This window comes from Parasteatoda tepidariorum, chromosome 9 (assembly GCF_043381705.1).
Source record: "Parasteatoda tepidariorum isolate YZ-2023 chromosome 9, CAS_Ptep_4.0, whole genome shotgun sequence".
Taxonomy (NCBI): domain Eukaryota; kingdom Metazoa; phylum Arthropoda; class Arachnida; order Araneae; family Theridiidae; genus Parasteatoda; species Parasteatoda tepidariorum.
Genome location: NC_092212.1, coordinates 18,031,972 through 18,056,827, shown reverse-complemented (window position 1 = coordinate 18,056,827; position 24,856 = coordinate 18,031,972). Strand labels below are relative to the sequence as shown.

Genomic DNA, 24,856 nt, shown 5'->3' with positions numbered 1-24,856 from the left:
CTTGTCAAAAAAGAGCAATAAGACCCACTAAATCTCACCCAAATCTGCAACTAAAGATTCTTAACTTTATCGTCTTCCCAAACATCGCCAGGACTAATACGATTGTTTACGTGACGAAATCAGACACAAAAACGCTCTTTCTCTAAATAAGCATACCTTTTTTTCGATGCGTTCGGATTACTGACGGTTGTAGTTGTAGTTCCTTTACGTCGCACTAGAACTGCACAATGGGCTATTGGCGACAGTCTGAGAAGCATCCCTGAGGATGATCCGAAGACATGCCATCACAATTTTGATCCTCTGCAGAGGGGATAGTACCTCTGCTTCGGTAGCCCGACGACCTGCACGCGAAGTCGAGTACTTTACGGTAGAACAGTTTAACGAGGACCAATACCGCACACCCTCGGTCCCTACGCAGACTGATCCAAGTGGTCACCCACCAGCACACTGACGGCAGTCAGTGATGCCTGACTTCGGTGATCTGCTGGGAACCGTTTCTTAACGATCAGTCCTCTGCGGAACCGGATTACTGACGGAGGGTGGCATCTATTAAAAAAATATGGTCTTGATTTTACTTTAATTCGCTATATCTCGAAAACTTTTTAAGCTAATCGAAAAAAAATTTTGCACACAATTATAAAATTAATTTATCCAAACAAAATTTCAGGTAAAGATTAATTTCAATATTTTTTCATGTAATAATAATCGAAAATTACTTGAATTCTTGGACATACAAATTTTTACATAATTTTAAAGTATTCAATTTTAAATAGCGCATTATAAAATTTGAACGAAATAGTCCGAATACATCTCAAAAAATCACATTTTAATTAATACGACTTTTTTAAAACTTGATATCTGGACGTTTTAGAAAACTGTTATAACTTTATTCTCTTCTTTTAAGAAAGGAATCGACCTTTTAATAGTTTGTAAGTACTATCCCATTTTCTCTAAAATTTCTACTTTAAAATAATTTCCTTTGAAACAAACGTAAAAACAAATGGAAACTCTTCGTATAATAAAGATAATAAATTTATAATAAATTGTTTTGCAGCATTTAAGGAACAACAGCAATTACTCTCCTCACATTATTCTGATTACAACAAAGCTGAATGTGGATGCCACAATGTATCAGAGTCTCGTTACAGACTTGAAGGATTCTGAAACTCGTCTTCATGTCTTCATGTTTTCAAATGTCCTCCCAACTGCTACAGACAAGCATTCAACTTGGTATTCATTATGTAAGGAAACTGGAAATAATTTCGTTTTCTTGGGAAATGACCTTCTCGGAAATCTGTACAGCAGTTTCTCAAATGCTGTCCTGTCGTCAACAAAAGATGCTCAAGTAAGATATGTTGCAATCTCTAAGTTTGAGGTGTAGTTTAATTCTTAGTTTCCAAGTTGTTAAATACTTTTATTATAAAAATTGGTTGGAAATTGGTAAATTTCAATTGTAAAATTTTGTTGAAACTCAGTTTCTGTTTACCATGATACTCTTTCCTTCCTGTCTCTGCTTTGAATGATGTCAGCACCGGGTTACCACAATTTACCGATATGTGATTGGATCTTGGCTTATTTTCATATGGATATGCATAGGCATGTCATCAATGTCAAAGGGGCCCCCGATTCTACACTTTAACCAAAAATTATTTTTTTAACATATTCTAAATATTTATGGGTGAATAAATCTATAGATTGATTTCGTTAAGCTTTAATGAAAGGGAAATATGAATATTTTGCATTAACTACAATTGGGTATAATATGAAAAAAGCATAACTACTTCCACTTACTAGGAATTTTACAATTTTACTTACTACATTTACCTTTTAGTTTAATTAATAAACTGAGTTTTAAATATGCTTACTAAATTCATAAACTTCGGTAAAACAACAATATAAATTATTTCCAAAGGAACCAGACTAATACAATTCCAACCTGGCGAGTAGCGACTTATAACAAGACACTTCGTTTGATGCTTTTACTTGTTGCTAGAAATCAGGTTCGCAGAAAATGCTGTTTACTAGTTAAATTTAGTAGGAATAACACGATCTGTGACGTAGGCTATAGTATACCCAATTAGGTACTTGCACTTCCAGACATGTGACCTATGCATGTGACCTTTGACGTAAGCGCCAACTAATCTTTATAAAAAAAAATGGCGGATTAAAGTTGAACTTAGTTTCTCGACATAAGTTAGAATGTTAATTAACGATATAATTGAATACAGAGCCATCTCGCACATCAAATTAATTGAAATATAATTCTTTTATTTAACTTAGATTTATTATTTGTTTATGTGTTTTATTGTAACTGTGATATATTTTTGATTTGTGTACCTGGCAACTTCGATGCATAATTAGCTTGCTTATGTTCCACATGGCCTCGTGCCTATCTTTTTGTTAAGTCTCTGTGTAAATATACATTGAAAGAATTAAAATCTTTGAGAAAGAATTTTTGTGAAAGAATTTAGAATGTGTCCCTTAAGAATATTGATACTTGACGAGCTTGGCTTACTCGAAAGAGAATGGAAAGAACAGTTGCAAACGTAAACAAATGATGCCTTTCAACAACCAATCAGGACCGAGATTCCCACACTACGTTCATTAATCATTTACCATACCTGCCAATTCTTCGTGATTTTTCTAAAAATTTAATTTTTACGATTAATTTTGTAGCCAGTTTTGTGCATTCAAAACTCAATTCCTGTTTTAATAAATTTGATTTTAAATAATTTTTACAACGGTTACTATTTTTCGTGTAATCATTGTAAAACAACAACTAAATATGTAAATTATAGAATGTAACGTAAATATATTACACAACTATAAAATATGATTAAGTTTTACCACTTTCAGTTTTAAGCCTTTTGTTTTAATTAATAATCAAAATCATAAATATTACTAATAATAATGTTCATAAAGGGTAATAAATATATGGTAGCGGTAAATACCGTTAAATAATGGACAACTTCAGAATTTACAGAGAATCATTATGACTTTCATTAATTTTATGCTGGTGACTACCTAAAATATCCGAATCTTTTTTGTATTCATGATAAGTCAAAGTGTTTCGACGATTTTTGTCGGTTACTTCGACACCTCCAACAGATTTTTAAAAATAGTTATGCTTATTCAATAAAAATAACATTATTACTATTTGCAGATAACTCAAGATTATCTTAATACACTAGACGAAGAAATGTTACATTTCCCCATTTCAGTCGACGCCAGCATGTCGAAGTCTCTAATTGTGTCATTAACTGGACCTTTGTTCGATTCCGATCCATTGAGGTATGACGCTACTTTTCTCAAAGATCCAGAAAACGAAAGAATATACCCACAGAAACAAGAGCTTCTTCCTGCATGGATATTCAACATCTCAAATCCAAAAGTATGTTTTTTCTAAACTCTTTCTTCATACTATTCACTATACTCTATTGCAAGTTAAGAAAAAAGCATTATCCCAATGGCGAGAGCCTGTTTGCATCTAAATGTCTAAAAAAAAGTGCATCTTAATGGATGTTAGGTTCCAAGCGCGAACGAATATCAACATGGCCAACTTTTGAAACGACGTACATGGCCTTAATTTGCTTATAAAAATATAGCACGAATTAAATTTCTGTCCAACGAGTTTAACTTTTAAATGCTTTTAATATTGTTTTGAAGCAAATGTATACTTATGTATACTTATACATAATGTATACTTATAATTTGATAGCTAAATAGAACGGAACTATCTGCAGTTGCGGATGATTACTTAAGTCCTATACGTCCTTAAGTCTTAACTACGTCCTTAAGTCCTTAAGTCTTAACTTGCAATGGAATACAAGAGTTTATGAATATTTTCCATGAATTATATGCTAAACTTACAATTGTACAAGGCAATCTATAATGATCACCCTCAATGCTTATTTTTAGAATTCTTGTCTAAAATGAATTCAAAAACATGCACATATCAGGAGATGTGAGTTATTACTTGAACGAGCCAAAACAAAAATGATATCGAAATTTAATGAGTCATTTATGACTAGACAGCGGATTATATGCACTAAAAAACGGACAAAATATGCATGCAAATATGCACTAAAAAACTTGAATATATGCTCTTAAAACTAGAAATATGTATTTAAAATAGAAATTAAAAGTTCAACTTATTTAAATACTACTACTTACTTTTGCCAACAAACACAGCTAAAACATTTTTTTTGTAAAAAGGAAGAAAATCAAAATATTTCTTACTTGAATCTACACATTTCTGAAGAAAAAGCCTAAAACTGAAGTATGATAAATGAGAGAAGAAAAATCATCGCATTTTCCGGAAAGATTTTATTAAACGGAATAATTTTTGTTGCAATACACAACTAAGTGTTTTTCCAAATTTTCAAGGGTGAATTGATGTCGTTGGTCATCAAAGATCATTTTGAAAGCAGAAAATGACCTCTCCACGTTAACCGATGTTATTGGACAAAACTGGTACAATTTCGTACTCATTGGTATTACTTTCTCTGGAAGTTCAGTTCCGTTTCCATTAAGAAAATCATTTATCTTCTTCACTGCTGCAAAACCCGAATTTTTGTTTTGAACGAAACACCATTTTTCTTTTACTTTCTTCCCAACTGAGTCTGGAAGAGCATTGATGCACTGTTGAATTNTAATTGTACAAGGCAATCTATAATGATCACCCTCAATGCTTATTTTTAGAATTCTTGTCTAAAATGAATTCAAAAACATGCACATATCAGGAGATGTGAGTTATTACTTGAACGAGCCAAAACAAAAATGATATCGAAATTTAATGAGTCATTTATGACAAAGGCGTGTTTGAAAACATCAAAATCTATTTGATTCAGAGAATCAGAGAGAAATCAGAGAATCGATTGATTATTATTAAAAACAAAGTTTCATCAGGCAATCAAACTGGTTATGTTTTTTTTTTATCCTATCTTCGATAGTTATCGACTTATTTCGATTGCACTTGTGTTTTTTTTCCACTTAAATATTGATTTATGACACCAAATATGCCTTCTTTTTGTTACATTTTTGAAAAAGATTATAAAAATGCGTACTAAGGGCAGTAATTATGGAGCACTATTTAGCCGTTCGGTGATCAAAATATCAGGTAATCAATGCATACACAACCAATGTCTAAATTTCAGAATGTTAGAATATTTAGCTTTCATTAAATGAATTAATAGTTTTTGTCTTAATAGCAATATATTGGTTCCAACTATGAAAGTAGCAATCACATTAGATTAATTATATAACCTCTAATCTTCTTACGTAAGGCGAAAGGTATAAGAAAAGTTGTCAGTTTAAAATTATCACTTGTGACTACTAGGCTGTGACTTTCTTTTATACAGCACTGCTAATTCACGATAATAAAACAATAATTTTTAAAAATACCATCATTTGCAGGAACAATGTGTCACAGTTTAAGGTCAAAATTAAAAAGACGTCCATACAAATAATTTGTTTAGAAAGGTCTGAGCGGCAGAAATATTTTTTTACTATTTTTCCAGACAGCGGCATCATTGTAAGTAAACTTTGTAACTGACTTTCAAGCTTAGCGAGAACAATTTCTAACTTCTTAAACAGAACTCAGCAGCCGCACATTTCTAACTCTTTCACTGTTTTACTAATTGGTTTTACAAATCACCTGCTCGATATGATTTAAAAAATTTTCGAACCTGTAGACCAAACGTTGTTTTTTCAGAACTTAAAAATCACGTCATTATATGTAAAATTGATTTATTAAATTTTATGATTGGGCATCACTGCATATTACCTAGATTTATTCTCAATCTGAGATATGTTATATAAAAAATAACATCTGAAGTATTTATTTATCAAAAGTTCCTTGAGTAAGCCTTTTTTTAAACAAATATCTGAGTTACATTCGAGAATTTTTTATGAAACTTCTTCTTCTATTGGCATGACAGCCCTTTGTGGGCTGAAGCCTTGCCTAGAACCTTTCTTTGCCCTGATCTTTTCTTTGCGATTATTCCCCAGTCAGTAATTCTTAGGATTTTGAAATTCTCTGCTACACAGTCAAGCCACCTGATCTTATTCCTATCTCTAACTCTAGTTCCAATTGGCTTGTAATTGAAGATCTTAAATGTCAGAGAAGAAGGGTGCATTCGACAGATGTGACCCGCAAGCTTTAAGCGACTTATTTTGATGTTATATATATTAATATCAGCTTCTTTGAAAAGCCTGCATAGTTCAAAATTATATCGCTGTCTCCATAAGTCATCCACATTTATAGCACTGAAAAAAATTTTAAATACTTTTTCTCAAAAACAGCAAGCGGGTCTACATATGATTTAGTTAAAGACCATGTTTCGAAACCATAAGTTAAGACAGGTCTAATAATTGTTTTATACTATAGCATTATTTTTGTCCGTCTTTTATTAATTTTGACTGTAGAAATGCTCTTAAACCTTGAAATCATCGATTTGATGCTATAATACGTTTCTTTATTTCTGTGCTTGCTTATATCGTTTAAGACATTAATATGTGAACCAAGATAAGTAAAATTGTCGTCACTTTAGGTTTTAAAATTTCTTAGAATACAGTTATAGCTCACATTAGTATTACTGTGTGCACTCTACCGATTAATAAAATTTAATTTTTTGCATAATTTTATTATTTTGTAAATATTTAAAATATATAAATGCAGTTACTTTTTAAAAAATGTCTAAATATATTTTAACATTTTTTAAGATTTAAAAAATTGCTAGTCTGTGAATTTGTCACATTCCGAAATGAACCAAAGAATCAATATCAGCTGATAATTACGATTTTAATGATTTAATTTTTTACCCCCTTAAAAAATAAATTGAAACTTCAGGGATACTTTTTTATTCTTTCATAAATAACGTGTACAGGTTTAACTATAACAAAAATGAAACCAAACTAAAAATTTCTAATAAATTCATTTAAATAAATTAACATTGGACTTTTTTTTCCTTTGAGTTTATATTTTTCTACATCTTTTCTTTAAATAAAAAAATAATAATAAACAACTCTACAGCTTGCCAAGACAGTCAGCTTTCCTCTTCTGGATTCATCAGCAGCAATTATTCACTAACCCATCATTCAAAATCATTTTACAACCAGTTTTTAATTCCTAGTCACATTAAAAATAATAAATTCCAAGTATTTCCATTGAAGCCAAAATGAATTACAGCACTATCATTTTTGTTTTCTAGACCGGTGAATACTCCATGCAAACTTTTAGAAAAAAGAGAGCAACAAGTCCCATTCTGATCACTGTAACCGGGAAATCATTAGAAAATGATGATCCAATAATAGCTAAAGTATGGACTGAAACAGCGGAAATGAAAACTAAAGTAAGTACTCATTCATAATATATCACTACACATCAAAAGCATAAACCATGACAAATCTATTAAAGTTTAAAAGAACCAACCACAGTGCTGACGTAAAATGTCCTCAATGGTAGACGGATGATGTATTAGAGTCCCCTTGCTGCCAAGTAAACCGTGGGATGTTTTTGTGGTTTTCCTCCCCATTTAAAGCAAATGTAAATGCAGGTTAGTTCCATCAAAAAGTCCTTCCGTTTCTGCTTATCGCCTTTTCTTGTAATTGAAATTTTTGGGTTATTTCAGTCCCTTTCAATTTGTTCTTTCCGTCTGATGCTAAGTCTTCCTGTAGATCTCAGAACTTTTGGTTCATTGAATTCCTTTTATTCTTAGATTTGCAACAATATTTAGTTGTCGTTTTTTATATATTTACCATAAATCTCTTTATTTGCCCTGAAAATGATACTGTCACAAAACATTATCTGGTTAGCCAATCACAAGTTGATGTATTGCTATGCCGCCAGTTAGTTGAGAAAGTTTCTTTTTGTTCTCCGTGTAACGAATTAAATGATATTAGTTTCATTGATTGAGTGTTTCAAGACAATTTTTCTCCGATAATTGACTCATAACTTCTCGTTTTCATACGCAGTAATATAAAATTACCTTGTTTTTTGAACTTCCATCAGGCAATTAAAAATACAATAAGAGAAAACAGATGCTAGGGGAATAAATGAAAAACTTGAACACACAGAAAAAGAGAACGGATATGAAGGGAATCAAAAACAAAGAAATGCAAAAATAGAAGGTGGAACAGAGAGAATATAATAAAATTCTCTTAACACCTTTTCAAAGACTTACTAGTTATTAGCTAAATAAGTTTGAACTCGCATCTAATCATAACTTATCAACTAGCTTATGGTCAAATGATTCTGCTACATTCATTAGGAAGGGCGGAACACTTACATTAAAGGTTAGTCTTTATACTTATGTATAAGGGCTTGTTTTAATTTTTATTTTATAACCGGCGGTGAACAGCCTATCCAATTTCGAGTTTACAACTTGTAACCTTGAACTCAACCCAGAAGAACTCCTGGATCAAGCATTGGAACCTTCATGGAGAACTTTTCGATGGAACTACTCCACAATTGCGTTACATGGAGTAGAAAAGAGCGAAAAGTTCACTCGGTTAGCGCAACAACAAGGAGATTCTAATCCATGATCCGTCTATCGCTGAGGATATTTTAGGTAGAACTGATGTTTGAGTGAGCTGGGAAGAGAGTATACTTGAGTATACTCCAAGAGAGTATAAGAGAAATTCCGATCATTAGATCAAAAGATATTCAAGGTGATTCTTTTTTTTCCCCTTAGCGCACTATATAAATCATCCTTTCATTTACCAAACTTTAACTCTTTAAAAATATATTATGTCTTGTTTGAAATACATCAAGTTTAACATGATTAATCAAAATTTCACTAAAAATATAAATATGAATTCGAGTATGTAAATATATAAATATAAGTTAAATATAAATAGTATATCGGGATAAATATAAATTTCACGGAAAAAATCTTCAGGAAAAGCTTACAATTAGTTGTCTATGGCAGCGGGTCAGAGATGGTGTTGCGCGGAATTCTGGGATTCCGTAGAAGGCCTACATGGGTTCCGAAAGTTTAAATTCTTTAAACCAGTAATGATTTTTGAAACCTATCATTATATTTATATACAAACAAACCATCATTCATTTGACATTTTAGTTAGTTTTATGAAACCATTTAAATAAAATAACAATTAAAGAAAACTAGCAAATTTGTTTTAATATTTCTTCCAATAACAATATATTAAATATATTATAAAAATGATTTACATTTATAAAAAATTGTATTATTATTTTTCATCAAACGTTTAAATTCAAGATGAAATGCTCAAATCCTAGAATGAAGAATTATGCTTCTCTTATATCCATTTTTAACGTTTATAACAGTTATTTTTCGAAAACAATTATAATTCAACGTACTTTATTCGTTTTCTGGTTATGCCTATACCAAAAACAAATTCACCACTAGTCTAAATGCCACTCTAGACCTGCAATTTTAACTTTTTTGACGTAAAACTTTATAATTTTAAGTCTATTATTGCTAAGACAATGACTGAATAAATATCATTCTTCATATTAAAAATGATCAAAGCAATTTATAGTTAATTATTATTATTATTACTTTTATACAGGTTAGTTTTTTGGGCCACAGCTACTAATTTTATTCATGAACATAGGGTTCCGCCAATAGGTTCGCAATCGTTTAGAGTTCCATATCCGTAGAGAAGTGGGAACCGCTGGTCTGGGGTATAAGTGTCAGTTAAAACTGTTCAGTAAAAATTTAAGTGTTGTTTTAGAAAATATATCATTCTAAGTATATGCTAAATATCTATAAATAAATGATTACATATTAAGAATACATCCTATTGTTTTTAGTTTGTCCAACCTCCCATTCTTATATTTGGAGAAGTAAGGAGAGGACCTCATCCGATTATAAATGCGACAGTTAAAGCTTATGTATACCATCCCAATAATGATGGAGTGTCTGAAATCAATTTACTTGATGATGGACTGGGAAGTAAGTAATGTCATTAAGAAATTAATTGCCGTTAAAGGGTATAGAAATCAGCTACTCTATATTCTATCTAGGTAATGCGCACATTGACCAGGGTAATCCGTTAAGGTGCTAAAATTTGTTTAAGAAATTAAAAACCGTTAAAGGGTATAGAAATCAGCTACTCTATATTCTATCTAGGTAATGTGCACATTAACCAGGGTGATCCGTTAAAGTGTCAAAAATTATTTCATTCTTCACATTTTCTTGCCAGTCAGAGATATATACTTATTATAGATTTTTAAATTAATCTTAATAATATTCTATACAAATTTCATGAATTGATCAATTTCAAATAGACCCCCCCCCTACTTATACATGGATGCTCCTGAGGATAGGAAATGAACAAAGCTGATTCTCGCCTTGGGAGTAAGCCACCCTTAGATTTATACTTATTAGATTATACCCTTAGATTTAGACTGTTCCCAACAAGTTAAATTCCTAAATATAAGCAAAAGGTTTTTAATTTAGCTTTTATTATAAATTTTTAGCTTTACTTTTTATTCTATACGAATTTTTTGATACTGATCTCACGATTTGATCAGTTACTACTGAATGCTACTCCAGCCGCTAACTGCCTCCACTATTCATCTGCCTCCACTATTCATGTGCCAAATAGTCACAGTCGTCCTGTTGCTCAACTCAGATGAAGAAGTGGAGGGTCCACTTCCCGAACAGAGACTCCGTACCAACAAATATTAAGTCAAAAGCATTATTCTTTATACAACAAAAAGTTAAAGTATGTCGCTTCAGTTAGAATTGTTGCTAGAGTAAGATTTTCAATCGAAATTTGTAATTCTGGAAAGGTGCCCATTACTTTGGTAAAATGAGGAAAGCACTTTAATGGAGCTTATCACTTAATCTGTCCATTATCTGATGTAAACATTAATGACTAACGAGTTTTAGACGTAATATTTCAGGACTCACCATTGTCTTATTAAGTTTCAATGACAATGAAAAATAATTTCAGTTTTGGGAACAGGCGAAAGATAATTTAGCTATGCATAATATTTCTGAACAGCAGGGGGGGGAATTTAATCTTCACTTACACTTTACAACCAGATGCGTCCATGTACCCTGGAGATTTCATCCATTTATCATTGTCTATTCAGCTATGATGGAACAATCATAAAAGTTAGAAATAACACATTTTTAAAAATGTATATACATTTGAAACGAGGCTATTGTCTATAAAATTACTATACATATTATTATTTTCTTACTTAAATTATTTATCATTAAATAATTTATTTATTTTTATTATTAAATAATTAGGTGGAGACATAACAAAATTTGATGGAATATACAGTCGGTATTTCACGAATTTCTCATCAACCGGATTTTACACAGTTCGAATAAAAGTTACTGGAGGTATTGATACAAGTGCTGCAATTCACAAAGGTAATAAAACTGAAAAATAGATCATTTCTGCGTTTTTATATACCTTTTGTTATGTTATGTTATGTTATGTTATGTTATGTTATGTTATTAGGTAGTACAAGTTTCGTTATGTTATTAGGTAGTACAAGTTTCGTTATGTTATTAGGTAGTACAAGTTTCGTTATGTTATTAGGTAGTACAAGTTTCGTTATGTTATTAGGTAGTACAAGTTTCGTTATGTTATTAGGTAGTACAAGTTTCGTTATGTTATTAGGTAGTACAAGTTTCGTTATGTTATTAGGTAGTACAAGTTTCGTTATGTTATTAGGTAGTACAAGTTTCGTTATGTTATTAGGTAGTACAAGTTTCGTTATGTTATTAGTTTGTACAAGTTTCGTTATGTTATTAGTTTGTACAAGTTTCGTTATGTTATGTTTATATACCTTTTGTAATTTGCTATTTATGAAGGCAATTTCAAAAGCTAAATCTCATATTTTCTTCTTATTTTTAAAAAAAAAAATTCCTTTTTATAATGTCCTTCTCTTTTTTTGCTACCCTTGTAAAAAAAGCTTATTTTTCATTAGATCCCTTTAGGATAAACTTCGGTTAATTTTTGTACGTAACCGTCAATTTTGGCGATGCTTTTTTGTTGACACTGTGACAGATTTTGCATGCCCATACCATACCAGTACCAGCACCCCACAAAGTTTCTGAAAAAAGCATTAAGCATCATCTTCCACCTTTTCAAAAAGCTCAATGGCATTGTGTTGAGACGTTTTTTCAAGTTACTGAACAGGTTATAGTCATTGGGTGTTAAGTCAGGATAAAAACCCAGATAGCAAATTAAGGTTTATTTTCACTCAGCAAAAACCTTTTAATGTGAACCTAAAAAAGTTTGTTATGCGGTTTACGTGTAAATCTTTTAACCTTAAAACGAGATATGTGACAATCTGCTCTATTCTACGCACATTACCCAAATCCAAAACCTTGGAAAACAACCTTATATATAAGACCTTTGAGTCGAGGTTGACTTATGGTTTTCGAGTGTGAAAAAATCCTTTCATAAAGCTAGTTTCAAGGTGAAAATAATCTTAAATCTAGGTCATTATAAGGTTTCTTTTCGCAGCGTCTTGTATGCTTAGCTGAAATCCACCTTGTCTTGAATTTTTAATGGGCAATGCAATTTGATCCTATCCCTGGTGTGACATCAGATAAACCTCAATTGTTGACATAAGTTACCATTTTTCCTAAGTGGCAATACTTTAAAAAAAAAAAAAAAAAGCTCTAAAAAATAATTTTTAATCCTTTTAGAATGAAAGGATTGAAACTACAATATTTTTGCTTTATTGAAAAAAGGTTTTTAGTACAAATGTTTTCATGACAATGTTGCTCGTGACAGGTTGCAGTAAGGTTACATGCTTTCTGTAATGGTAAGTGCCGGATAATGTTCCATAGAAACTGTTGAAAGAGAGATACGGGCATTGTCGTAGAGAAAGCCTACGATTTTGCCTGCCATTCCTCTTCTTCAAAGCAGAATCTACTGCTTCCGCTATTTCATCACTGTTTCACTATTACCTGTGGTTTCGGGGACCTTAAAGTGGACCTACTTCGAAGACGAAGTGAAAAACCTGTTTCAACGTTTTCGTTGGGCCACGGGTGAGAAACTGGTATGACAGTGGCATACAAACCCTATAACTCAATCTAAAAAATTGCATTGAGATTGTAGTGGCGATTATATAGAAAACAGGCAAATGTTAATCTATAATTATGAAAATTAATTGTAAATATTATAGTTGGAGAAAATAGGAGACTTCATTTTTGCTGTCCACCACAAAGACATGCTGTTCTTCTATTATTCCCTTGCAGGTCCTTCATCATACTGCTGCGGATCATTCTTTCCATCTACCCAACAAGAAAGTGTTACTCAGTTTGCAAGAGAAGCTGGACCAGCTACTTTTGAAGTAACTTCAGTTCCGAGGAATGATCCATATCCACCCTCAAAAGTCACAGACCTAAATATCACACTATCTTTTGATGATGATCTATACATATTGCAATGGAGTGCAGTTGGAAGCAATTATGATCAAGGAGTAGGTAAGTAGCCGCAATCTGATGTTGTTTAAGTACTCAATAAAGAAAATTTTGTAAAGTTAAAGTTGCTAACTTTTGAACTTTATTGAGGAAAGCTGTTGTAAAGGATATNTCACCATAGCAACTCATGCAATGACAGAGATGCCAACTGCTCCGGACACGCCAAAATAATTTAAAAAACGGTAAAGAACTACAAACTAAAATTTGCAAATATTTGAACATTTTTGTTAATTTTTTTAAAGGTTTAAAATAACGCAAATGTATAGAAGTGGTGAATATATAAGCCTGCGATTTATTTAGAAATAGTGGTGGATAACAATCTAATAAATCGAATTTATTAAACAAAGAATCACAATTAATAAACTACCACTCGAAAATATTAATTAGCTGTCCGGAGCAAGTTGGCATCTCTGTATATATATAGTAAACTAAATAATAACTTTTAAGACATAACGATTAATTAGTTTATATTAATAAATACTACTTGTGCAAAATGAAAGACTTTTTTTCTTGCAATGTTATTTTTCATGTTGAATATGGTGTTAAGCAAATGTTTATTTTATTTTATAGCTGCTGCTTATGAAATAAAATTATTTCGTGATAGATCTTTGGTAAGACACCGATTTTTTGATTCTGGATTAGAAGTGTACAATGAGACAATAGAAACCACAGAAAAAGCATCTTATGGTACTCAACTCTACCATACATTAGCACTTACGCAACCTTTTGAAAATGGACTCTATTACATAGGGATTCGAGCAGTAGATGAAGCTGGCAACTATGGAGAACCTTCGAATGTTATTTCCATATGGCTGCATACGAGAGCCAGAAGCAGATTAATCGAGTGTGGACCTGTGGCGTTACCCTTCAATTTCGCCTCAAGAAATTATTTTTCATGCTCATTTCTTTATTTGTTCATCATTTATGTTCTATTCAGCGTTATTTTACTGTATAAATAATCATTAAGGAACTATTCATTTCGTTAAAATAAAGATCATGATTGCTTTTTTTTAATGATACTTTTGTTCCTTTTTTGTGTTGAAAAATCATCACACCATTTGTTTAAAAGCAAATTACACTATCATTATGTTTTACTCTAATGAATTCTAACAGATTTTTAAAAATCAAACAATTAAAATCATGATTTATACTACCAATCATAATTATTTGATTTAAATCAATAACTTCTTGACAGGATATAGAAGTCACCCCTTTAATTACTCTAATAGTGTTTAATTGCAAACGAAGCGAAAAAAATTTGGGCTCATACCTTTAATTCCGCTTTTAAGGAAAGGGGCATAGCTTGCAATGCTTTATTAGACAATAAGTATAAAGAAAATTAACATTAATCCAGGAAACAAAGTTCAGAAAACCTCAATCATTTTTAAAATATTCCAAATTTCATGTGTGCAGAATACTCTTTATTCACTGCCAACAATAGATAATTTTAAAATCTTTAGTATGAATGAAACTTAGAAAATTTTTCCCTTTAGATTAACCCCTTCCTTCTCACTCCCGTGAAAATGACGGGGTGAGTTTTCGCTCGCTATTTCTCACTCCCGTGATATTGACGGGCTGGAGTGTTCAGTAGTAATGTGCCAATAAGAGTAAAACTAATTCATTTCTTTTACCCGGAAAACATTTTATTTCTCATTTTACACACAATATAGCAGTACCATTATATTTTTAAGGTAATTGTAAATAATTAGAATATTTTAAACTAGATACTAGCACTAATCAAATACGTGTATTTGGCAAAATAGACACTTTTATGACCGTTTTCTTGAAAATTAACCGATCGATAAGAGGTTAACATATCCGCATATATACCAAGGAACTAACATCAAGTGATTAACACTTCAAAACATGTTTATGCTTTTTTGCTGTGCGAGAATTTTTGAAACCAAGATATAATAGACACCAAAACTTCAAAAGGAAAATAAAATCCTTGCCGTACCACATTAGTTATTTTTCCTCGTTTGGTGGCCAATACCATTATTATTCGAACTAATTTTCTGAACGGCCAGTGTCATAATCAAATACTAAATTAAAAAAAATAACATACTATATCATTTTTACTGAAAGCCTACTTAGGGTTAAGGCACACAATACAGGAAAAAAAGCAATATAATTTTTAATATTTATTATCTATACCAATGGAAATGTCTTGAAACTAAAAGTACATGAAAAAATACATGCGATATATGCAACTTTTGCGTAAATACTGCAATTTAAATTTCTTTTTTTTTAATGAATTTGATTAATTAAATTTTTTAAACGAAGCAGAGCTGGAACTAGAATTGGAAATTTGGGAATAAAGAATGACTGATGCTCAAAATAAAATTTTAAGCTATTTCTTATCTTGGATAGATATCTTCTATATCTCTCCAAATTTCAGAATTATTTAACATTTTTTTTAATTGTTTACAGAACGGGATTGTTTTAAAAATAAGATTATTTGAAAAAATCGNTTTTTATTAAGGAAAAAATCCACATCAGTACAAAAAATATAAAAATTACTGACATTTGCATCCCGTATAACATCATACTAGGAATTTTCCTTTTAAAAAAATGTGTAATACGCCGCATATTGACACATATTTTACGAATCAAAAAATATAAAAATTACTGACATTTGCATCCCGTATAACATCATACTAGGAATTTTCCTTTTAAAAAAATGTGTAATACGCCGCATATTGACACATATTTTACGAACCGTAGTAATGTCACCGTAATCAAATACTCCTATATAATCTAATAAAGTTTCAACAGATTGTAGAGCAGCAGAAATTGTATTTCCCTCATTTATTACATCTTCTGCATCTGTTACTATCATCACTATTTGATTTAACAACCTAACGATGTCTTCACCAGTCAAATACTGGAAGCCAAGCTCATATGCATCACTTTGAAACCTATCTTCTAATTTTTCTTCATCAAGAATTTCCTTTTGCTCGTTCGAGAATACTGTTATCAGATTCTTCTTGAATATCTGAAGAAGGTTATGCAGCGGTATGATCTTTCTCCACGATCGTGATAACATAGACGATTTTACCTTTGATTGTGCTGCTGATATTCCATATACTGCAATCCAATAACGAACATTGCTTTCCAAAGATTTGGTAGTATAACTTTATGAATCAAATTTTTAAAATTTTGAAACTGTTTCTCTTTAAATTTTTTGTGCGACTCCGGAATGAGCACGGATAATCCGCAAACTGGATAATCCGCGCACGGGTAATCGAGTGTGTACTGTACAATAATCATGTCTTATTACAAAATTAAAAATGACTGAATATCGACGATAATTGAATTTTTATATTTGTAGAGAGCGCTGATCCATATGAACAAAAAGCAGAAGGTTAAATTGTCCTTAGGTCATCACGAAACGGGATTTATTCTATACTAGATTCTCTCTTATTTTTTAATTCAGGGTTGCCAACTCACTAGGTATATTGAGAAAATTTATGTTATTTAGTTAAGTTTATGTTTTAATGTGTTATTCTTGTTTGGTTTAAAATTATTTTTCACACCACTACATGTTTGAAAGCATTAGTTTTAATTTGTCTACCAATTTTTAAAATAACAATTTGTTATAATATGGCTGTAGACCCTAATGAAACAAAAACACAATTCTCGCATATGAAAGGCAGCTCTGTTGATTGCTAACAAATCGAAACGAACAGAAGGTATAGTGCTTAACGACATGGAACAAAATAACACATTAAGTGTTATTCTAACTGTATAGCGATGGTGTTTTCTACACTAGGAAGCGCTGCAATAATACTTCCGGGTCCTGCAACAAAACTTTACTGCTGACAGCCTATACTTCCGGGTTGCAGTTTTTGGTGCGTTGTGAAGCCATTGAGTTCACGACGTGATCATAGCGTTTTGAGACACTCTATAGTAGTTTTTCTGGTATACATGTATTTCTTACAAGATTTATTACTTGTGTTTAAAAGAAGAATCGTTATTTCAAAACGTAAAAATTATCAATTGAGAAAAGAATCGTTACACCTCTTACCTTTTAAACAAAATACCAATTTCGAAATTTAAACCTAGATAATAATTTATAAAAGGAACTTAATCTCTCAGCTCGAACAATATGCTAACACTAAATTATGATGGTGCACGGCTTGCAACAAGAGCAAACAGTAATAAACAAGTAAAAAGAGGCCAAATCAGAACTGCTGAAAAAGCGAATTCTTTCTAAATCGAGCAACTATGTGACTTTTTTTAACAATACATCTCTAAATAACTAAAAACAAATTTTTACTTCCAACTCACCAGAATGACTTAAAATCTTATGAAATACAGCAGATTTGAGATTTAGAATTATATAATTTATTTCTTTTATTAAAAACAAATTTATCGGTTTGAAAATATCACCTTGCAGAATTAGCTGTAGTAAGCAGCTGTATACTTTGTAACCGGAATTGGAGCAGGTCAAGAGCTCCAGATTGTTGTTGTTTAGATTTATATTGAAAATACCATCCATTCGATCAATACACCTCCGATCAAGTCCCGCAGTCGACTGATTGTTAAGACACGTTTCTCAGCAGATCACCGAAATTAAGCATCACTGGCTGCGGTCAATGTGCGGGTGGGTGACTACTTGGATCAGTCTACGTAGGGACCTAGGATGTGCGGTATTTGTCCTCGTTAAACTGTTTTACCGTAAAGTGCTCGACATCGCGTGCAGGTCGTCTGGCTACCGAAGCAGGGGTGCCATCCCCTCTACAGAGGATCAAAATTGTGATGACATGTCTTCGGATCATACTCAGGGATGTTTCCCAGACCGTCGCCAATAACCCATTGTGCAGCTCTAGTGCGGCGTAAGTGAATTGCAGCAACACCTCCGATCACCAACAAGAGAGAATGGGTACCTGATTGGTGAAATATGTCTCGCTACATCTGAACTTCCTAGGTGTGTGTGTATTTTTAGAAACTTCGTGCAAGATTATAAAACAAAAATCTCGCGCATGAGCGAATCGCATTTTGTGCGATCGCATATGCGACTTGAATGCTGTGAAACAGTTCCATTATTTTCCTTCTAAAATCTCTCCAATCAGGTACTCCCTTTCTCTAGATTATGATCAGAAATGTGTATCTCATCAAACGTGAATGGTTCCTTAGCTAAGAAATTCTAGAATAGTGATTGAGCATATTTAAGTAAGCATTTTTACTGCCTGTACTTTTTCCTCGTGTAAGGAAATTGCCAGCAGCAAGAATGCTTCTTAAAACCATTACTTTTCAGTCGTTCACTCTTGCTTACTTTCGGTTAGACAAAAATAGAGAGGTAAAGGCTTCATGGAAAATTTATAAATAAACAACATGAAGTTTCTTGAATTTATAAAAAAATAAAGCTTTTGAATAATTTATACTTCGGCAGCTTCGAAATTCATACATTTTTACATATATATTTAATTTCATTTTTCAAATCATGCCTCTTTTTGAATTCAATGTTCTACTAAAAGCATTGCCTAGAGTGAGTATTACCTATAACTATTTATACTCAAAATCCAAGTACGATTATTTGATTTATTCTGCATTGTGTGTTGTTGGGGGTTTGAAAATCTTAGTCAATTGTCTTAAAAAGTTGAGTATCTTTTCACGTTCAAACATCAAGAAATTGGAGTTGGGACTTCCGACAACAACTTACAAAATGTACTATTGTATTTCTCATTGCTTAACTGATAATCAGATCTCCTTTTGAGGAATGCTGAATATTAAAATATTGTAATATTGATCACGATAAAAGAAGATTATAGACTGAAATTTCATCAGTGTATCTATATATATTTATCTAGAAAAATAAATTAAAATTCAAAATAAGTTATTTTAATACTTAATGTGTGTTATTTGGAGAGATTGCCATATCGTGATTTGTGGCAGAATAATCGCCAAGTCTTCTCAAATTCCTGGCAGCAGCCCGTTAGAAACTAAAAAAAACATCACAGAAAGGGACCAATTCAAAGAGGTATGGGATATTTCTGTATTGTGATCTGTAGCGCCAATTACAATTGGCAAGGTGCTAAATAGTTTAAACGTGCAATTTTATTTTTTTTTAAAAAACCTGTAGATTTTTGCCCGAGGGGGTGGCTATGAGTTATACCTTTCGATGGTCCCTTTCTGTGATGTTTTTTTTTAGTTTCAAGCAGGCCTCTGCCCGGAAGTTTCCAAGATTTGGGGATTATTCTGCCACAGATTACTATACGGAAATCTCCACTTTATGTCCTTAATAATTATTTCTCATTAAAATGTTTATTTACATTATTTGATGATAGGTTTTGCTCAAAGTACTCAAATGGAGTAAAAAAATGCATTAGACACATTTTGTATTTAAATTATATTTTTAAAAAGATAAATTATAGGTAAAATGTTATTGCAGCGCAATGTTACCAATTCACATTTCTGTACTTTCTAAATAATCTACTTTATTATGAAAGTGCTACAGAGGTACATGCATAAATAGTATGACTGCAAACTTGATATCAAATAATCAATATTTTTAGAATAATTTGTGTATTTTGTTGTACATTTTGTATGTGTTCCCAACTTTTATGTAATTTCTGTCCTCAGTGTGAAAAGTGCTAAAAGATTCTTTAGTGTGAAAAGTGCTAAAAGTGTCCTCACTGTGAAAAGTGCTAAAAGATTACTCTACTATATTATTTATTACAGACTGAGATTACTGCTGCCTTAAAAAGAGTTGGTACTAGATTATTAGATGAAGGTGTAATCATACATAAAATAGAAAATCTTGGGCTCAAAGATTTACCATATCGTATGATACAAGATGGGCAACCTTTCTTCAAAGGCCAGTAAGTAAAGTAAAATATTTAACTGGATTCTGATTAATTCTAGAATCTAAATTGTTATTTCTTTTACATATATATCAGGGCTCGAAATGAACGGTGTTCCGTTGGTCCGTGACCGCTAAAATCGAAGTCGGACCAGCATAAAATAATAAACAGTGGTCCGCCGGACCACCATCCGCCGCAGCCGATCTCCGTTTTAAAAAAAAAACTAGCGTGCGAGATCTCCGTAAAAAAAAATTTAAAAAATAAATAAAGCTAGCGAAGTTAAATCTTGTTTCGCGGATGCGTCACATGGAGAGTTGCTGAAGGAGAGAAATAGGGGAGGTAGCGGGGTGGGTTCATGACGTGTACCATCCGTCGCAGCCTCCGTGAAAAAAGGGAAGCAAGCGCGCGTGAGGAAGGCGAAGTTAAATCTTGTTTTGCGCATGCGTTACATCGGCGCTGAAGGAGAATAATAGGGGAGGTAGCGGGGTTGGTTCATGACGTCATTGTCAATCGACGACGCGGCCTGATGATGTTTCATTATTTTGGGCTCTCTCTTCGTAAAAATTTATGATTTTAAAAAAAAAATCATGATTTTTTCAATCAAACATTTTAATTTTTTTATTTTTTATTTGCAGCTAATAGGAACGCGTAGATGGGCTAGTAAAGTTTTGTGCGGACTAGTAAAATGTTTTAGTTACTGGTCCTATGGACCAGTAATTTTTTTTAAAAAATTTCTACCCCTGTATATATATGTACAGGTAGTCCCGTATATGTTGCCTCAAACATCTAGTAGCAGTTAGGTTTGCTATGCAAATTGCGTAGCAAACCTATAACCAGAAAAGCTATTGTGCGCTGCTAGAGGTGCTTCCTTAATATGAACTGTTTCTTTGTGTCTCTTTAAACAGTGCCTTTGTTTTACTAAAATATCTTAACTCCATCTTTGTTAATTGTAAAAATTATTGTCAAAAACTGTATTCAAATAGTCTCAGAATTAGCAATTTTGTTATAATTCAATAATTTATAGATCTTGTCAAATTAGTTGCCAAAACATTGAATTGTGCTAAAACAGTTTAAACTGAACCTATTTGAATGCAATTTTTAATAATAAGAAGAAAGCATAAATAAAAATAATTTAATGTTTATGTAAATGAAAGTAAAATGTTCAAAGCTTTATGGAGTAACGGTTCATAATAGAAAAGCAAACTTCAATGTATACATTGACATTTCTGAACATTGGTTTCCTGTGCAAAAATCGTTACATAATGTGTCTACCTTCCTTAAAAGCTTGTTACAACATTTACAGAACAGTTACTGCATACACTACCCTACAATAATTGAAAAAATGCTGCCAGGATTTGACAGTTTTTTTTCCTTTAAATTTCTTAAGAAATACTTTGAGGATTATTTCATGCTTTCAGAAATGTTTTGTTTAGCAATTTCTCAAACTTATCACTAAAGTTTGACACTTTCTTAGGTTTGTAGGATCAGCAATAAATTTTGAATGAGAAAAAAAAGATGTTTTTGAACAAGCTATGTCAAAAAAATAAAGCAATAAACTTCTTTTGATTACTTTCATTATTGTTGTCAATTAAATTAAACGAAATTTTGAGTGCAATTTTTAATTAAAAACAAAATTACTATTTTAAAATTTGAAAAAAAGTTTTACAAATTGTACAAGATATGAGCCTTTTAAGTAGTTTTTTCATGCTGTGCATGCCCGGAAAACATTTTTAAAGAAATTCACACATTTGTTGTGAATCATATTTGTTTGCAATCATATTTGGTCATTTTGGTTGTGAATCTAATTTGAAATCCACTTCTGAAGTCAATAATGCAAACTTCAAGTGCCCCAGGTTCGAATCCCAGCAATGGCTTGTAAATATGGAGTCTGCTTCGGGCTTGCACCCATCCCAGTGTGAATGTAAAATAGTCAGGTTTATAATTACAAGTCACAGTAGTTGAACATTAATACTCATAAAACCAAAAAAAAAAGAAAAAAAAGTGGATTGACTGTTCAACACCAGTTATAAAATAAGGACAATAATATTGTGCAGGAAACAGATACTATAATCAGAAAATTATTTGGGACTTGTTTCATATTTTTAAGTGGGAAACCAAGGATGATGAACCACACTCAGTTCGACACTAAGCAAATTTGATGTATAACAATATCAAATTGATGAGATTGATGCTTTCATAAGATCACCAATGGATATTAGAAGAATTATGAAATGATAATGACAGATCATTCACTAAAATTTGTTTATTTTTATTAAAGTTTGTCCTATTTTATGCTTCACTCATTAAAGTATATCTCACTTTTGCTTCAATTTTTCTCAAACAAAGCTTCTTACTGACTCGTCTTGGCAGCCTTATTGATGATGTGAAAAGTGTATTATAACTTTTTAGCTGTTTACAGTCATAATTTTATTCTAAAAACTATTACAAAACTTCCTAGACAAAATCATACATTATTTTTAAAATGAATCAACTCAAAATATTTTGCTGAATATGAATTATGTATTTAATATACATATCAATTAAGCCCATGTTCTATTTAATTTAAACTGCACTAAGTGTCAACAAACTTTTGTCTTGTGTTAGCATTCAATATTCTTTATGTGTTTTAAAAAGAATTCATATCAAGAGAAATAAAAGATTAGCATATAGATACAGAATATAAGATTTTAAACAATTCAGAATTTACTCAGCCATGAAACTTCTATCATATTACACATGATTTTACGACATCTTGGCTTTAAATTTGTGTGAATAACAACCAAAAAATTTTATCTTCGTTTGAGAATACTGGATCATATCATGTTATTTATCTGTCCACCGCACCGTGGCAGAATCGCTGCGACATTGTTGCATAATGTTCCGAAGTTCTTGCAGAAATATTTTTCTTTTGAAAAGTAAAAAATTTTACTTTTCTTTTTTACAGAAATTTACATGTAATATTTGAATCATGCATAATAATCACTTTTTGACTCTCTCAATTTACGCCGGTACTATCGCAAATCGATGTATGTTTCAATTGTATTTTCGGCAGCTATTAATATTGATTTTTACGTGGTTTTTAAACATACCGATATATTTCAAACAATATGAAAAATTCGAATCGTTCATTTGAGTATTTATTTTTTAAGGCAATAATTCTATCGAAATTTTCTTACTTATTGCTATTGATTTCTCCATAGTTTTTAAATCCGATGTTTTTATACAATATCATTTCTTACAAAAACCTAATCTCGAAACTACGGAATGTATACTTTTTAATTATTTATTTATTGTGATGATTATTTACAAAATGCGAAGAGGTAAATAATTTGTACAACCCCTCCCCCCCCAACAAAATGTGAGAATATCACCCATAATATTAGAGTAAAAAAATTATTAAGTGTTCAATTAAGAAAAATTGAAGTCTTTTTTTATTTTTTAAAAAAAACACATCATATTTGTTATTTTAAATTAATAACATACATGTTTTTTATTATTAAAATAATCTTGCGGAAAGATATTAGTGCTAGAGAGTTTAGTCGCAGATAGCTCAAAAAAATTCTGCTACAAGGATCCAACACATGTATCAATCATCATTTTTATCTGATTTATATTTATATAAAATTCTAAATAAAGTAAAATCAATAACAAAAAAAATTTTGCTCACCCAATGGTTAAATAGCATTAACACTTAACAGTAAGTGTGCATCGCAAGAACTATGGTAGGAAAATGTAAAAGAGCTTCTCAACTGACCTAAATAAGATTGTTGTTAATCTATAACATTTCTTTGCTTTTTAGCCAATTTATTTTTTACTTCATGGGTTCAATGAACAGTTTTAAAAATGTTGATGATATCTGTAAGCGTGACTTGGACCTTCTAAGATTTGGTTTTGCCAATGCCTATAAAGATCTAAATCAAGACTGCAGTCTGCAAGAAGAACTACTGCCTCCTGCTTATCGAGAAAGTGTTCAGAAAATGATGAACCAAGGAAGAAGATATAAACAACTCACTAAACGACATTATAAACATGAAAGAGACTATTCATTCTTTGATGTGTATATGTAGTCAACAGTAATTGTAAACCCGATGTAAGTGTAAACCTCATCTATTATCTTATAAAGCAAAAATAAATAGCAATATTATAACATTTAAAGTGACTTATTTCACTGGCTTTAACCTTGTCTCAATTGTGTATAACATTAAAACCAACCCAGATTATCAATTCCTTTGTTATCCAATACCTCTTTCGACACACTTTAAATGCGTTCCGACAAATGCTTCATCATTATTTTAGCTGTCACCTGATTGATTCATTTTTGGACCTTGTGACATTAAAACCTACATTTAATTACTGCAGTGGCAATTCCAAAAATTTACCATTCGCTACAATAATAGAGATGTTTAAGCTGGCATTGCTAGTTTACTTACCTGCTTACTAAAAATTTATCAATGATCAATCAGTAACAAATGGTAACCAATTGGAAGACATTTCATTTCAAAATAGTGTAAACAAACATTGTTCCATCATGTGAGTGATTTCTTATAATCTACCTAGTGATTTTATTAAGACTCTGACTGAGGTATCTCGATCAAACAGAAAACA

General features: G+C 31.5%; 2 protein-coding genes across 2 annotated transcripts in view; both read left to right on the top strand.

Moving 5' to 3' along the window:
- Nucleotides 1-14,458, top strand: part of LOC107456586 (calcium-activated chloride channel regulator 2) — a 31,085-nt gene extending 16,627 nt beyond the window's left edge. Inside the window, exons 8-14 of the mRNA XM_043040540.2 lie at nt 1,055-1,345; nt 3,164-3,391; nt 7,212-7,352; nt 9,797-9,938; nt 11,250-11,375; nt 13,221-13,448; nt 14,016-14,458. Coding sequence (XP_042896474.1) covers nt 1,055-1,345; nt 3,164-3,391; nt 7,212-7,352; nt 9,797-9,938; nt 11,250-11,375; nt 13,221-13,448; nt 14,016-14,404 — 1,545 coding nt within the window. The 3' untranslated portion in view covers nt 14,405-14,458. The remainder of the gene's footprint in view (nt 1-1,054; nt 1,346-3,163; nt 3,392-7,211; nt 7,353-9,796; nt 9,939-11,249; nt 11,376-13,220; nt 13,449-14,015) is intronic.
- Nucleotides 14,459-18,701: 4,243 nt separating this feature from the next.
- LOC107456587 (mitochondrial ribosomal protein S6) lies at nt 18,702-24,406 on the top strand. The gene is made up of 3 exons (XM_016074493.3): nt 18,702-18,936; nt 20,130-20,269; nt 24,051-24,406. Exons 1-3 carry the CDS (start codon nt 18,892-18,894, stop codon nt 24,316-24,318), a joined length of 453 nt encoding a protein of 150 aa, XP_015929979.1. The 5' UTR covers nt 18,702-18,891; the 3' UTR covers nt 24,319-24,406.
- The last annotated feature ends 450 nt before the right edge of the window (nt 24,407-24,856 follow it).

Bases quoted from the DNA above. Each gene is read 5' to 3' on its own strand.
- LOC107456587 (XM_016074493.3), top strand. From the start codon at position 18,892: ATGCCTCTTTTTGAATTCAATGTTCTACTAAAAGCATTGCCTAGA. The intron at 18,937-20,129 runs GTGAGTATTACC...TATTTATTACAG, and splicing joins TACTAAAAGCATTGCCTAGA to ACTGAGATTACTGCTGCCTT. The intron at 20,270-24,050 runs GTAAGTAAAGTA...TTTGCTTTTTAG, and splicing joins CAACCTTTCTTCAAAGGCCA to CCAATTTATTTTTTACTTCA.